At 36.2% G+C, this 17,210-nt stretch overlaps 1 protein-coding gene across 2 annotated transcripts in view; it reads left to right on the forward strand.

Moving 5' to 3' along the window:
• ARID4A (AT-rich interaction domain 4A) overlaps positions 1-17,210 on the forward strand; it is a 69,575-nt gene that overhangs the window by 26,614 nt on the left and 25,751 nt on the right. For both annotated transcript variants that reach the window (XM_060619930.3, XM_060619932.3), the window contains exons 12-16: positions 8,745-8,817; positions 9,924-10,018; positions 10,168-10,265; positions 10,792-11,023; positions 15,594-15,844. In XM_060619930.3, the coding sequence (XP_060475913.3) occupies positions 8,745-8,817; positions 9,924-10,018; positions 10,168-10,265; positions 10,792-11,023; positions 15,594-15,844 (749 nt within the window). The remainder of the gene's footprint in view (positions 1-8,744; positions 8,818-9,923; positions 10,019-10,167; positions 10,266-10,791; positions 11,024-15,593; positions 15,845-17,210) is intronic.

Consider the following 17,210-nt stretch of genomic DNA (forward strand, 5'->3'; position numbering starts at 1 on the left):
CTAAATTTGTATGTATTTACAAAAAAAAAAAATCCCTTCTCATATCAAAGTATTTCATAGTTGTGGTAGCATGAGAGAGGGTTGAGTGAATTTAAAGCCTTAGATGTGACAGTATCCAAACCATTGTTGGATGATTAAAAGTAGAAAGTGTGTACCTTTTCAAGGAGGGGGGAAAATTACTACTAGTCTCAGTCAAGTCTGATGTAATTCAAGAATCTTCTAATAATTTGTTTTGGGCAGGCTGTTGTCACATTGCTTTCTGAACTTCTAAAACAATATGTTACCACATAATGAATATGTCATGACCTCTTATGCGATCCTTGAAATATTCTGTTTAAGTGTACACTCTAAATTTTATGACTACCAGCATCTGCTGGGCCTTCAACACAATTGGTCAGTTCCCAGTTTCTATAATCAAATCCCTGTGTCCTCTGGCCCTGCCTCACTCCGCTCCAATTTCAAAAAGAAACTAGGAACTTCTGATGGAGAGCATGCACTATACCTCACCTGCCTGCCCTCCTTCCCTTAAGTACAAGTGATAATATGTTACATTGCCTTTTTCTATGATGAGGACCTCAATGCTCTGGATCTCATTCCCTTTTTCCTTATCTTAGTCTATGAACTGTTTTCTTTCCAGGATCTCTAGCCTATTCTGTTCTGTTTCCTTCTCTCCAGTTTTTAAAAACGTGCTTCTCTCTCTCCCAACCTTCTAGCAGCCCCTCCAGATACTGCCCTCTTTCCTCACCCTTATGGACCAGATTGCTCAGTTATATACATTGTTCTATTTCCTGACCTCCTGTTCATTCTTAATTCACTGTAGTGTGTACCCCCCCCCCCCCACAGCTAAAACAACTTAAGGTCACCAGTGACCTTCAACAAATTTTCTGTACTAAATCCAACAAATTTTTGTCATGATCTCATTTGACTCCTTAGCAGTTTTCAGCATTTTTGACATGCCTACCTTCTTCGATCACCTGACATCCATGACATTACATTTTTTTCTAGTTTACTTCCTAAGTGATGTAATGATTCCAAATCTATATGTACATCAAAGATGTCTCTTCTCAGCCCTAGACATTCATATTAAACTGCCAATGAGGATTTCTTATTTCTCAAACTCATTATGTACAAGAACTGTTTTCATTTTTGCCCACAAAGCAGTCCTTTCCGTGGTTGTCTCTAGTTTATTTGAATAGAAGCACATCTACCAGTTACCCACACCAGATACATGGCAGTCTCCTTAATCCTCCCATTCTTGCCTCTCTGACCAATGAGACACCAAATCCTCTTTCTTCTGCCTACTTGATGGCTTTCAGGTTTTCTGCTTCCCTCAGTTTCTACTCTCTGCCACTATTCTCCTTTACCTACACTAATGCAATAGTAACTTTCCCATGTCCTTGCTGGCCTTCTCCAGTCTGTTCTCTGCACTGACTCTAAGTAGATTTTTTTTTTTAATGTTTTTAAATTTATTTTTGAGACAGAGAGAGACAGAGCATGAGCAGGGGAGGGGCAGAGAGAGAGGGAGACACAGAATCCGAAGCAAGCTCCAGGCTCCGAGCTGTCAGCACAGAGCCCGATGTGGGGCTCGAACTCACAAACTGCAAGATCATGACCTGAGCCGCAGTCGGATCCTCAACTGACTGAGCCACCCAGGCTCCTTAGTAGATTTTTTAAAATGAGAAATCTAAGTGGGATTCCTCCTGGAATAAATTGATTTTTGGACACAGAAGTGGTTGCAGTATTTATTCTTTTATATTGAAATACAGTACTTCAGACATATTGAATAATGTCACCTCTTTCTAAAAGTCATATACTGGACATTACTTACCTTCATATTTACCCGAGATTTAATTAATTATATTTTAATACGGCCTTGTCATGGCATTTAGCCCTTATCCTAAATGACCTATGCCTATTACGATTGTGCGCTTTCTGTTTCTTTCCTCTAAAATCTATATTGTCAACTGATAGTTTTTACATACGATAACTTTCTGGACAGTTCTTCAGAATTCTGCTTGGAGCCAGGCTTTACTGATACCCATTTTGATCTATCGATCACCAGAGTTACCTAACAACTTAATGTTGTGGGGGGCTTACTTTTTCTTTTTTAAGTTTTCAGTTTACGGATATTTTTTAAAATTTAGGTTTTCATTTGTTATATTTCACTGAGGTGTTCTGACTCTATTTTGCCAGAGCAAACATATATCATCAGTGAAGAGGTACCTTTCATTATACCACAGTTAAAATATTTAGCTTTTGGGGACGCCTGGGCGGCTCAGTCGGTTAAGCGTCTGACTTTGGCTCAGGTCATGATCTCGCGGTTTGTGGGTTCGAGCCCCGTGTCGGGTTCTGTGCTGACAGCTTGGAGTCTGGAGCCTGCTTCTGATTCTGTCTCCCTCTCTCTGCCCCTCCCCTGCTAACGCTCTGTCTCTCTCTCTCTCAAAAATGAATAAACATTAAAAAAATTTAAAAAAATATTTAGCTTTTGTAGGAGATACAAACAGGTAAAGATGACCACACCAAATAAAGTTCTCAGCTTAGTGTTGGAGACTTAGTGGCTTTTAAAGTACGATTGTTCATTTAATTTTCACAACAGTATTTTTTTTTATGAGAGAGGAACTTGAGGTATAGAGAGATTACAGAAATTTTCACAGACTTGTAAGAAAATTTTTCTCTCCTCTACATTGTAAGGTCTATGAAAACAGGATGTCAGGTTTCTTCGTTGTAGTTTTTTCCTTTTCCCACTAATATGAATATCCACCAACTAGCACAGAGCTTGGCTTATAGTAAACCTCCATTAAATAGTTTCTGAATAAATGAATGAGTGTGGGCCTTGCAATTAGCCTAACATATTGCTATTTGAAATAAAGTGTTGGAAGATTTGTTGTAAGGTTCTAGAAAGTTCATTTTGGAAGGTAATTTACCTTCCCTTCATAATAGCTTTCTTTTTTTTTTTTAGGCAGTGCACTCTGTAGGCAGTCTCATTTCCTGATATAATTTTGTGAGCTTATAAATTAATTCTTTTTGGCTTAAGCTAGTTTAGGATAGTTTTCTGTCACTTGCAATAAAGGTTCTTGACTAATATTCCTTCTCCTTTGTATCTTGTCCCACTTATTTCAGGTGTCTTCTGATATGTCTTTTCCCCTCCAACCCATTCTTCAAAGACGTCTTTCTAACACATAAATGGTTCCTTCTACAAACCCTTTAATGGCCTCAGCACCAACAGGATGAGGATTAGGTCTTTTATCATAGCCTTTTATAAGTTTGGCCCTTCCAGATTTGACCCATCCCCACTTTTCTATTCTCCCTGCCACTATTCTCCAGCAATATGTAACTTTTTTTTTTTTTTTTTTTTTTAACACCCCACCTGCCCATATACACACACTTGGATTTTGCTCAGAAGTTGCTTGTTGAGTTGCCAGGTGCATTACATTGAGTATCACCTTTGCGTTGCCCATTCCCTTTATCAGTATTAAATACAATAGGGAAAATAAAAGGGAAAGTTTAAAAAACTCAGAAAATGATAAGCAATAGCTGAGATTTAAAGAATCCAACAGACGTCTGTGTGGGAACAAATAGAAGCACTGCCTGAGTTAAGGTTGAGTGTGACCTATAAATGTTCTATACGTTAACCCCACTAATAAGTTGTTCTAGCATTTACTGCACTGTTTTAAAAACAAATGAGGCTATTCAATATATTTCACACTTAAAACTTTATACGGTAAAAGCCCAAGCAGCTACTGGTATCACTGATTCTTTCACGTCAGTCCTCCAGCCAGAGGTGGCTTCAGAGTTGCCACTTCTGGTGTGCTTCTTGTAGTACTTAGTTCCCCAGAGTAGAGCTTTCAGGGCCCCGTCTTAATACCTCCTTTTCTCCAGCAGAATCTGCCTGCTGTGGAATACTCCCGAGTTCAGCCTCTTTGTTTTGGAGTAGGTGGGGTGGGGGATGGAAGATCAAGGGGTGATAAGAACTGAAGGGTTGAGAAGACTAGTGGTGGAGTGCCGGGGGTGGGGGTGGGGTGGGGGTGGGGTGGGGAAGTGAGTGCCCGTGAAGAGGACTGGGGAGGGGTTGTGGCAGCAGCATGTAGGTGTATGAAGCTGCTGTTGTCCAAAATAACATTAATTCACAAAAACAGTATATTTTGGTATGGAAAAATAAGCATGGTGTACTGGAATATAATATTTTTTTTTAAGAAAGGAAGACTGTGTCGTATAATCATTAATAGTTTATTAAGGATGCCTGTAGGGGTTCGTGAGCAATGGAATACCCATCAACAAAAGATGTGTACTTCACCTACAGTGCAGTACAGGGAAACTACAAAAATCAAATTTAGTCACACCCTTATGCACTCTCAAAATGTCAGCTTTTGTGGCTCAAATCTCTTATGTGATAAAAAACTTTCCAGACCTGCTCTTTAGAATTGTGTATAAGTTTCATGGGTTTGAGGGGATCTGTGTAACATGCATCATCTTTTACTACATATTGTGACAATCTGGACACTTTCTGTCTACTTTTGTGTTTTGGAGAGTTGCTTAGCCCAGTTAATAGCTCAGCAAAAACAAGGTATTATCTTATTATAAAGATTTTTAAAAAGAAAGTGCATCTTTAACTAGAATCCATGCCATTTCTGAATGAATAATCATTTTCTGATTAATGTATATAGGGACAGAATGAAGTGAATGCTAATAAGTGATTGTGCCACAGCGACCTGTGACTTAACATCCTCAGCGGCTATTATTTTTTATTTTATCTGACTCCTGTTGCATTTATATTATCAATAATGCTAGCTCTGAAACTCAGCTAATGTGAAATAATTGAAGAAAATCTCCCTAGTTCATTTTCAGAGACATTGTTTTCATTCACATAATAACAGAGTACTTACGCTAAATGCCAGTCCCTGGTGATAAGATTGTGAGTAAAATAGGTATGTCTCTAACCTCAGAATTTATCAGCACTTACAACGTGGGGGGACATGGAGGATTACAAACATGAATAACTGAGCCTTCAACTAAGAAGAGTCTCAGCCTTTATATCTCTCTCTTTCTCCTTTTGGAGTAGAGGGTCTTCTTTCCATCATCAAAGAGCTTCCCTTTCCCTTCCAATCCATCAAACTCATTCTTGACAGAGAACTTTTATTTTGATTTGATTTGATTTAATTTAAGTTATTGTTTGTTTATTTAATTTGAAAGAGAGAGAGAGAGAGAGAGAGAGAGAGAATCCCAAGTAGACTTCCATGCCCATTGTGAAGCCTGGTGCAGGGCTCGATCTCATGAACTGCCAGACTGAGACCCAAGCAGAAATCAAGAGTCGGCTGCTTAACTGTTGAGCCACTCAGGCGCCCCTTGGCAGGAACACAAATCTGATATAATTCCTCTTCACCTCTCTCAGGTTCATGTTCCAGTTCTCCAGCATATCATTAAAAAGTCCTTTCTTAATCATAGCCTGCCTTTGCCAGCTTCATGTTTATGCTGCTTGCTGTTTATGCTATTTGCTGTTCACATTTTGAGGCTTTCCCTAATAGAGCCACCATCACACCATCCCCAGCTGAACCAACCACTCATCCTTCTTGTATTTTTATGTATTTTGCAGCATTTTTACCATTATATCACATTGGCTTGTTTTACATTCCTGTACCCTCTGTTAGACTCAGAGGGTCAGAGTAGAAAGTACTACCTCCTCTCATTTTAATCACAGCATCTTTTGTATATCCCTCCCAGACTCCTGCATGTTAGCCATCAGTAAGTGTCTGAATTGAATGTGAAGATAGTTTCTAAAGTCAGAAAATTCATAATTTACTAGTATATATAGGTAGATGCACAACTACCTTTTGTAACACTAGGTAGTATATACTGATGCTAACTAAAGTTGTAAATTTCTTGAAATTATGATCTTATAGCGTGCCTCTTCTATATCCTTAACCCTGTTCTCCATTCTGACATTTTACTGGGTGCATAAGTCCCCTTCACATGCTTGACTGAAGGGAAGAAGGCTTATCAGCAGTCTAGAGGACTTTCCCTCTCATTATTACAACCTTCTCCCTCCCACTTTAAAACCCTTGAAGAATGCAATACCTTCTGGTTATTGACCAGGAGAGAGATGCTATAGGTATGAAAATACCAGGTGCCAGGAGCACCTGGCTGGCTCAGTGAGTAGAACATGCAGCTCTTGATCTCAGGGTCATGAGTTCAAGCCCCACGTTGGACACAAAGATTACTTAAATAAGTAAATCTAAAAAAAAAAAAAAAAAAAAAAAAAAGCTTTGCATTAAAAAAAAAAAATACCTTGAGACCCCATACAAAAGCCATAGAGGCAGATTCTTCTAGCTGGAGGCATTTTCTAGCATATGCAGTTTATAGTTCAAGGTGACTGACAACACAGCTATTTGAAAAAAAGATTGTGAAGAATTACTTGTTATGAGAGATGAAACAGTTTTAATTTTTGCAAAGACCATCAGGTAAATTTAAAAACTGTTTATAACTTTACCCTTTTCTTATGGAAAGTAAATTTCCTCTCAAGCAGGTATTTATTTATAAGCAGAATTTTTTATTCATCTATGTCTTCTTTTCACATCTGATAACTGCACCTGACCTTAGAATTTTATGGCCATAATTTCTCACGGTACTTAATACACTCTTGGGCATCCACTAACTTTTTTTTTAATGTTTATTTATTTTGGGGGCGTTAGAGAGAGAGAGAGAGAGAGAGAGAGAGAGAACTGGCATGAGTGGAGGAGGGGCAAATAAAAGGGACAGACTCTCAAGCTGGCTCCGTGATTCAGGGTTCAACCTCACAAAACGTTGAGATCATGACCTGAGCCAAAATCAAGAGTCAGAGGCTTTGCTGACCGAGCCACCCAGGCACCCTTGCTAACTTTTAAGTCAAATGTATTTAAAACACCAAATTTTATCTATATACTTAAAACTATATTCTTAGTAATAATTTATGAAATGTTTACTACAACCTTAATACCTAATTTGCAGTTGATGGGCTCATTTTGTTTACTTGTTTTTGGAAGAAATTTTGATTTCAAATCAGTGCCTTTTGAAAAAATACTTTTTACATATACTAGATACAATGGTCTTATTTGAATTCTGCCAGATCATAAATACTGGAAATGAGGTGTTGGTTTGAGGAGAGAATATTGCAATTATGAAGGACAGGCAAAGCATAGAGGCAGTCTGGCATAAGGTGTTACTTTTTTCCCCTATACCAAAGTCCTTAAAAATAATACTGCAATGATTCTTGGGCTGCTGAATTACTTTCTTTCTTGAGTTAACTCATTGGGAGTTGTTCTAATAACCTTGCAAAAGCAAGACTTTTAAAATTCACATGGGGAAAAAACTGCCATCTTTTGATCTGAACGTTTAGTAATGACCCCTATTAATTCTGTACTGATTAATTCTATATGTTGCTCGTTGGTGAGGCTTACAACTTTGACTTAATGTTTCTTTACATTTGTTCAAACTGAAAGTACTCCCGTGCTCATTCTGAATGAATGTACTAAAAGATTTTATTCTCTTCCCCTTGATTGCCTCATGGTTTTTTAAAATTATATATTTTAATCAACTACATGTGTATTGATTCTGGCTGCTATATTATTAGTGATTAAAATTCTTAATACATCATTTTAAGGAACCTGTAGACTGTGAATGCTCAATACTTATTGGCTGATAGTTGCTTTTGCTTTGAATATGCAAAGACATATGCTTTGAATGACAAAAATCTAAATTTTTCTTTTAGAACATAGAAAAACAGTACTCTGAAATTAAATTATAATAATTTAATATGGGCCAAAGATATTAGTGTTTTGTTTGTTTTTCCATAGTATTTCTAAATTTTAAATCAGAATTTTCCCACATATTAGTTTAGAAGTAGTCTATCAGGAAAGGGAATATTTTATCAAAATCTATTTGACTAGAGCCAAGTTCAGCATTGTATAGGTTTATATAATTAGTAAGAAAATAAAATTTAAATTGGTATTTGTAGAAGTAGGTTTTTTTACATGAATATTTCCATTGTTTTCCCATTCCCAGGAACTAATTTGTAGTTATGTATCTAGTTTCCTTTCCTAAGAAGTAATTTTCATTTTCTTATTTTCAAGGGTTGCAAAGTCTTATTTAAAAGGCCATGCAAGAGGGCAAATGAAAAATGCAGACTTATGTGATACAAGAAGGGATTGCGGGGCCTGGGACAAAATATCATTTAAATGTAGTTGTATATGCATTTCTTTAAACCGTTGTGCTATCCAAACAAAAAACCTTTGCCATGTGACTTTGCAACCTCTGGTTTATAGTCATTCAACAATAACGAAATTTTAATGTTTGTATGTGGGTTATTTTAAAATAATAAATATGTTTGTAATTATTGTGCTCATCTGTCAATACATTTGTGTGGGCCACATGGTATTTTGATGGATTTTTTTAAAAAAACAAAACAAATGAGGTGAAGACACTCTTAACCAATTCCTAACCTTTCCTCATGGCCATCTTAGTCCTTATATTCAAGGGTAGGGTTGGAGTGATAGATGGGTAAAAGGTAGAGATGGTGTATCTTGACAGTTGTATGAGATCAGCTCTATGAAAATATGACTTAAAATCTGGCATTGTAAAGTTTGGAGGAAATTCATATTTTCCAGCTCCGTCAAAGTTCCTCTTACACTGGGTTCATAAAACAAACAAAAAAAGAAGACGATATATCTTGCTCTATTCATTATTCTATATATTTATATATTTTACCTTTACAGCCTGAGGAAGAACTTGATCCTGAAGAGAGGGACAACTTCCTCCAACAGCTTTATAAGTTTATGGAAGACAGAGGTATTTCATGCTCATTATTTAAAAGCAGTAATTTCTGGGACATCTGGGTGGCTCAGTCAGTGAAGTGTCTGACTCTTGATCTTAGCTCAGGTCTTGTTCTCAGGGTCGTGAGTTCAAGCCTTGTGTTGAACACCTACTGTGGAGCCTCCTTAAAAAAAAAAAAAAAAAGCAGTCATTTCTTTTACAGTTTTACATTCTAGGTTTATGCATTATTTTTGTTAGAATCGTGGATTTGGATTTCAAGTAAAGCCTAAGAATCAGTTACAGTTGAAAATAATTAAGCATTTGAAATAAAAACAACCATTATCTATTTTGAGCAGAAATGTATAGGAAAATAGTTTGGATATAATTATATTTAGCCTACTTGGGACTTAATAAAACCAAAAAATACTATAATAATATTTCACTAATGGAAGGTGAACAGTCATAATATTAATTTACATATCCATTAATTACTAATGCAGTAATTACTGCAAACTGCAGTTTGCAGTAATAAACTAGCCTCATCCTTGATCTCAAAAATGAAACAAATTAGGAGATCAAGTCCTATGTAAATAGAATAGGATTTTGAATAGAGTTAAAAGAAATACAGCCTTTATAAATTCTACTTTTTGACATTATATTAGTCCTAGAAAATCCTGAGACAAATTTGTCCTAGATACTCTGTGGCTTTCAGAAATCATCCTTCAGATTACTGTCAGCAGTTTTAATATTTGTGTTAAAGCAGGGAAAATGGATCCATGCTCTAAATTACATCTGTATAATTGTGTATATTCTTACAGAGGCCTCTTGAGCCAACATCATTGTTAGCTGTACCTTGTAGTTGTAGGTTTTACTTGTACCCAGTCCACTGACAGGTGATTGTATTAGTTGTGAGAGAGGTGATCTTATTAGTCATAGAAGTGAATCTAAAGAGCATCACAATACTTCATAAAGAATATAGAGAATATTTTATGTTGTCTTACATAATTAAAGGTTCTTTAAATAGATGCTTCTGATTAATAAAACTTGGGAAATGAGAAATTGGAAAGCTTTGTATTGATAGCTTTGTAACAGTATTTTCCATTTGAATAAAAATTTTATTTCTACTTTCTGATATTAAAAAGGTACTCCAATCAACAAACCACCTGTTTTGGGCTATAAAGATCTCAATCTCTTCAAACTCTTTAGACTGGTTTATCATCAAGGTGGATGTGACAATGTAAGTAAGGATGTAATGAAAAAGTTAAATCATCTAATGTACTGTTCTGCACTTTAGGTAATAAACACATTTTCTTAATGAACATAGAATGTTAGTGTAAAGATTATTTCCCTTTGTAAATGTTAACAAATAAAAACTTAATTTTCCAGATTGATAGTGGTGCTGTATGGAAGCAAATTTATATGGACCTTGGCATTCCTATTTTGAATTCAGCTGCTTCCTACAATGTAAAAACTGCTTATAGAAAGTAAGTAGTATAGTTTATTCATCAAAGAATACATATTACAGGGAAGATTTTCCGTTTAATTTGTTAACAGTTAAACAAGAACACATCAATCAAAGAACATTAAAGTGAGAGAAAGTGTACAAAAAAGTTCAGGTTAATAGATGATTGGGATTGAACATTATTTCATTGCACCAAGTCTGCTTTACTCCATTTTTCATGTTGTCCTAAATTTCCTTTTCAGAGTTAGGGATGCAGTCTGAAATGATGATAGGTGTTCTAGAGCTATATCTTCTGTGGTGAACAACTTTCATATCAGAACTATGATAGCTATGTTCAGTTATCACAAGCATAGATTTTTTAGGAAGAAATTGTATGATCAATATTTCTGTTTATAAATCCTGTATAAAACCAAGAAGTTAGTACCATAAAAAAAGTACTTTAAAAAAAAGTCTTAAGTTTTACTTTTTAAAAATAAAATGTTTAATAATATAGTATTCAAGTTAATGTAAAGACTAAGATTTTCTAAAATGAAATATTGTTTGTTTAGGTATCTCTATGGTTTTGAGGAATACTGCCGTTCTGCAAATATTCAGTTCAGAACTGTTCACCACCATGAACCAAAAGTAAAAGAGGAAAAAAAAGAGTTAGAAGAATCAATGGAAGAGGCTCTAAAAGTAGATCAAGAAATGCCTTTAGTAGAAGTGAAGAGTGAACCTGAGGAGAATATTGATTCAAACAGTGAAAGTGAAAGAGAAGAAATAGAATTAAAATCTCCAAGGGTAAGTAGTTAATAATTAGTTTTATCTGGTTTATTTTAAACATTACTTAAAATTTTTCATTATGGACATTTTAAGATATACACAAAAATACTTCAGTGAACCTAGTTTGTTTTCTAGTATTGAGTTGTGCTTTAGGCAGACTAGCCTGGCTGTTTTTTTCCTTAAAAAAATTTTTTTTGTTTTGTTTTTAATCTTTATTTTGAGAGAGAGAGAGAGTGTGAGCAGTGGAGGAGCAGAGAGAGAGGGAGACATGGAATCTGAAGCAGGCTCCAGGCTCTGAGCTGTCAGCACAGATCCCGACTCGGGGCTTGAACTCACGGGATGTGAGATCATGACCTGAGCCAAAGTCAGACGCCTAACTGACTGAGCCACCCAGGCGCCCCTGCCTGTTTTTTTCTAAATATGCCTGTTACTCTTCCTGAAAAACCACTTCTCCTGTTGTTTTCTATTTATGTCTGTTTAAGTCATTCTCATCTGGGGTCAGTCTCAAATATTCACCTCCTTTAAGTCTAGCTAAAAAGTCACCTCGCTGGGGGTGGCTGAGTGGCTCAGTTGGTTGAGTGTCTGACTCTTGATTTTGGCCGGGGTTTTGATCCCAGGGTTGTGGGATCGAGTCCCACAGTGGGCTCTGCGCTGAGCATGGAGTCCGTTTGGGATTCTCTCCCTCCCTCTGTCCTTCTCACTCGCTTTCTAGAAAAAAATTTTTTTTTTAATTTTTAAAAAGTCACTTCACTGAAGCCTATCCTGGTCACCTTATCTAAAATTGTAATCTGCCTTATCTGTTTGGCATTTGCAGTCCCTCTAATGTTGCTCCTTTTACTTGTAATTTACTTACTTATATTCTCTTTATTATATTTGTTTCTTTTACCCCACTCTGCACTGGATTCACACTCCATGAGGGCAGGGATTAGTGTTTTTTCTGTTCATTGACAGATCCCAGGCATCTAGAATAGTACTTCATCTACATTAAGAACTTACTAAATAGTTGTTGAATGAATGAATCTCTTCCTTATAATTCCTGTGCCTCCAACTGGATGGGATCTTTTCATTCTCTGTTACCTCATAGCACACTGCACATAAAATTCTTGAGGCAGTTTATTATGCCTTCATCTTATTTTCTAGTCATGTGCACACTGCTTTTATCTTCTAACTCTGCTCTTCTCCATTATTATTTAAGTCCTTTGCAGAAGTTGTCATCCATTATTTTGATCATTGCTAAATGATGTCTACATAGGATTTATTAAATTTTAGGAGAAAAAATTATCACATTATCAAAGAAGTTCAGTTTCTATTATGTCTTATTTTTCAGTGAAATCCTATTTAATGAAAGAGGAGATGAAATCTCCTCTTACCTCTTTTAGTTGCTCAGAAACCATTTTTTAAAACTGTCCATTTTGAGGCACCTGGTGGCTCATTTGGTTTAGTGTCCGACTTCAGCTCAGGTCATGATCTCATGGTTCATGAGTTCGAGCCTTGCGTCGGGGTCTGCTGTCACCAAGAGCCTGCTTTGGATCCTCTGTCTCCCTCTCTCTGCCCCTTCCCTACTCGCACTTTCTTTCTCTCTCTTTCTCAAAAATAAACAAACGTTAAAAAAAATAAACAACTGTCTATTCTGACCATCATCCAGTAAATGGAATCTTCTAGTGAATTTCATGAAACATTCAAATTGGTTTGTTTCATTTCTTTTTCATTTTTTTTAATTGTAAAAAACTGTGGTAAGTACACATATAATTTATCATCTTAGCCACTTTTAAGTGTATGGTTCAGTGGCATTAACTACATTCACATGTCGTGCAGTCATCACCACCGTCCATCTCCAATACTTTTTTCATCTTGCAAAACTGAAACTCATCATTAAACAGTAACTTCCCATTCCTCTCTCCCCCAGCTTGTGGCAACAGCCATTCTACTTTCTGTCTCTGATTTGACTACTCTGGGTACTTCATACAAGTGGAATCATACGGTATTTGTCCTTTTGTGCCTGGCTTATTTCACTCAGTATAATGTCTTGCAGGTTGAGTCTGTGTATGTGTCACAATTTCCTTCCTTTTTAAGACTGAATAATAACTCCCATTATATGTATTTTGGACATACTTTCTTGTCATTAGATAAAGATGTTCCTCATCTTTTTTTTTTAAGTTTTATTTAAAACTTAACATAAAAAGATGTTACATAAAGATGTTTCTCATCTTATGTAAAATACCTGTAGAGTACTGCATATTATGGATATTCCATAAATTTACCTTCCTTAAGATTTTCTCCAATTTTTTATGATTACAAAATGCTGTAATAAATATGCTTATAAAAATTCCTTGTTTGTCTGAATGAATGAGGGGCAAACTTCTAAAAATGGGATTTCTGGGGCAGCTGGCTGGCTCACTGGGAAGAGCATGTGACTCTTGATCTCAGGGTCCTGTGTTCAAGCCCCACACTGGGGGCAGAGATTACTTAAATAAATAAATAGGGGCACCTGGGTGACCCAATCGGTTAAGTGTCTGACTCTTGATTTTGGCTCAGGTCATGATCTCATGACTGGTGGGGTCAAGCCTCTCATTGGGCTCTGTGTTGACAGCACAGAGCCTGCATGGGATTCTCTCTCTCTGCTCTTCCCCCTGCTCACGTGTGTGCTCTCTCTCTCTCTCTCTCTCAAAATAAATAAATGGGGGCCTGGGTGGCTCAGTCACTTAAGCATCTGACTCTTGATTTCAGCTCAGGTCATGATCTCATGACTCGTGAGTTTAAGCCCCACGTCAGGCTCTGCACTGGCAGCCCTGAGCCTCTTGGGATTCTGTCTCTCCCTCTTTCTCTGCTCCTCCCCTGCTTCTGTTCTCTCTCTCAAAATAAATAAACTTAAAGAAATTATTTAAAAACTATTTAAATAAATTAATCAAAATTAAAAATTAAAATGGGATTTCTGAAACACAGGTATACAGGCCTGAAGTTTGATAGAGAACAGTTCTTTTCATTCATTTACCTACAAGTATTTAAAGAACATATGCTGGGGCGCCTGGGTGGCTCAGATGGGTAGGCGTTTGATTCTTGGTTTGAGCTCAGGTCACAATCTCACAATTTCCTGAGTTCGACCCCGTGCTGGGCTCTGTGCTGGCAGTGCACAGCCTGCCTTCTCTTGCTGCCCCTCCCCTGCTCATGCTTTCTCTGTCTCAAAATAAATAAATAAATAAACTTTATAAAAATAAAAGATAAAACTAAATAAAAATTTACTTAAAAAAATAAAGAACACCTGCTATGTGCATAGGATATAGAAGTGAATAAGAGAGTCCTTGTCTTCATGGAACCTACCCTTTAGTTCTTTGTGATAAAAAAAAAATAAACTTATTTTCTAACTTTGAAGTTTAAATAACACATAGGAACTAGGGAAAACGTATTATACTGAGATATAATTATAATGTTTTCTAGTGCTGAGTTGTTGGCCCCTTTTCTGTCCTCACTTTATTCCAAGTAGAGGGGAACTCTGCCAGTGTGTAGAAGTGGACTTGAAGGAGAACTTAGGACAGAATAAAATGGCTCACCAGTTTCGTGGTCAGTCGAGCATGCAAGAGGCTAGATGAAAGCTTCTGGGGGAAGACAAGTTCCTGCCGGCCTAGTGAGCTCTCTAGATACTCATTCAAAGAAATCCGCTCACTTGTTGGCCATTGATGTAATTCAATCCTTTTAAAATGTAGTCACACAGAAATAGAGTGATAATGTAAATTTTATCTTAAAAATGGTGGAATTAGAGACCACAGAGCTTTAAGAGTCCATAATATATATATATATATATATTTTTTTTTTTGCTGGTTAATCTTTTAAAAGTACTATTATTAACCTGTATCATTGATGTTTAGTTAATTATTTTAGAACATTCATTGTAGCCAAGAAATATTGCAAGTGGGATAAAACATGCTAAGTGAAATAAGTCTGACAAAGACAAATCCCATATGATTTCACTTACAAGTAGAATCTCAAAAAGAAAAAAGAATAAGCGAAAAAAGAGAAACAGACTGATGAATACAGAGAATAAACTAGTGTTTGCCAGAGGGAGGGAGTGGGCGGATGGGCTAAGTAAGTATAGGGGATTCAGAGGTGCAAACTTGGAGTTATAAAATAAGTCACAGGAATGAAAAGTACAGCATAAGGGATATATTCAATACTATTGGGATAACTGGTAACCAATGGTGATTATACTTAACCATGGTGAGCACTGCATAATGTATATAATTGTCAGTTGACTGTGTTGTACACCTGAAATTAACATAACATGTCAACTCTGATTCAATTAAAATTTTATTGTAGTCAAGAAATACAAAAGTGAGATAAAATAATGTGAACAAAGGAAGAGATTTTTACTTCTAATGTAGTATGTAGCCAAGGATCATAGTAGACATGGACATAATTAAGTAATTTATATGGGTTGAAAGGAAAAGTGCCCAGGAATTGATGGGCTGTCATTGTTATGTCTCAAGCCTGAGAGAAGACTAGTTATTGCTGTGAAGCTTTACGAAAAAGAAACATTTTCTGCCTTTTTCCCCATTTGTAGTGATAGCTATTTTAAAGCTTTTACCCCTTCTAGGGACGAAGGAGAATAGCTCGAGATGCAAATTCTATTAAAAAGGAAATTGAAGAAGACAAGACAGAAGACAAATTGAAAGACAACGATACAGAGAATAAAGATGTAGTTGAGGACTATGAAACCGTGGAGAGAAAAGAAAACGAGTTACTGCTGGGGAGAAAAAATACACCAAAGCAAAAGGAGAAGAAAATTAAAAAGCAGGAGGATTCTGATAAAGACTCAGATGAAGAGGAAGAAAAAAGCCAAGAGAGGTACATTATCTTATATTTGTTCTCCAGAAGCACCTGTCTGGGGTACAGCAGCGCTCTGATCCTGCTTAGAGATTCAGGTTTGAGGGAATGTTTTCTTATTGGGACTTCCGTTCCTCTTGTCTAGTGAAGGTGAGACACATTGTGAAGATGATGTGTATCGCCTTTCGGAATTGGAGAATATACTGGTCGCACCATTTTAATAGCACTTGTGCCCTAAACAGTGGCCTCACAGAAGGCTGCGCCACCCAGTCAAAAGAAAGGTCCTGCAGTTGACAGCAGGGAAGGGAGCTGGAGAAAAATGGAGGAAGTGGACAAGAGGAAACAGCGACAGCAAAAATTCCATTTTAAAAAAGGTACAATGTGGGAAAGCTAACAAACACATGGGTGCACAGTACTAGCAGATGTTTCTGTGTGTTAGCTTTATCTAAGACATTTTTCTTTTCAAGTTATTGTATTAGAATAAGTGGCATGCACCCCTGATGCTAGTTTGGAAAATACATTCTTGCCCCACATCACACCAATAAATTTCAGTTTTTTAATGTCCATTCTGTTTGCTGTTGAGTGTTGGTATTTTTTTTCCATGTATTATACATGTATGGACTGAACTGACTTAAACATTACCAAAGATTAGGCAGTCCAGCTAGAGCAAATTAATGTCCGACTGTGTTTAGTTGGCCATTTCTGTGTTGTCAGATGGATTTACTAATTTTTATATGCTACTAAAAAATGAATCTTAATTCAGCAACAACAGCATAACACACGTTCTTGTAACATGAGCTCTTCTCCATAGTTACTTTTTGATTACTACATTATATGATGACAAATTTTCTAGAAGTTTAAGTAAAATTGGGAAAAAGTAGCCTGCTGCATCCAACTAGTGGCTGACACCCATCTAAAAATTAACCATTGAGAAAATACTTGTAAAAATAGGAATGATTGGTGAGTGGGAGAGGTGATTTTATGATTCAGTCCAAATAGGTACAAGAGCTATCACAATTACATGTGAATTAGATGAGTGAATAAAGAAAGTTCTGTATCGAAATAGGATTAGGAAAACTGGGAGGAGAAAATTGGAGTTGAATATAATGATGTGAGTGCAGAATTTCAAATATTTGGACAATAAATTTAAGCAAAAGTGAACCACTTAAATCAGGGCTAATTATAGTTTGAAGTTTTATTAAAAATAAGCATCAAAATATGTGTAATATGTATTTAATACATAAAACATGTAATACATGTATATATATGTATATATGTGTATATATGTATATATATAGATGTGTGTGTATATATATATCTATATATATATGTAATATGTGGTTTTAAAAGCCTTTATAGTTGCTATGTAAATAGGATAATTGTTTCA

The sequence above is a fragment of the Panthera onca genome, chromosome B3, assembly GCF_046562875.1.
Source record: "Panthera onca isolate mPanOnc1 chromosome B3, mPanOnc1 haplotype 2, whole genome shotgun sequence".
NCBI classification, from domain to species: Eukaryota; Metazoa; Chordata; class Mammalia; order Carnivora; family Felidae; genus Panthera; species Panthera onca.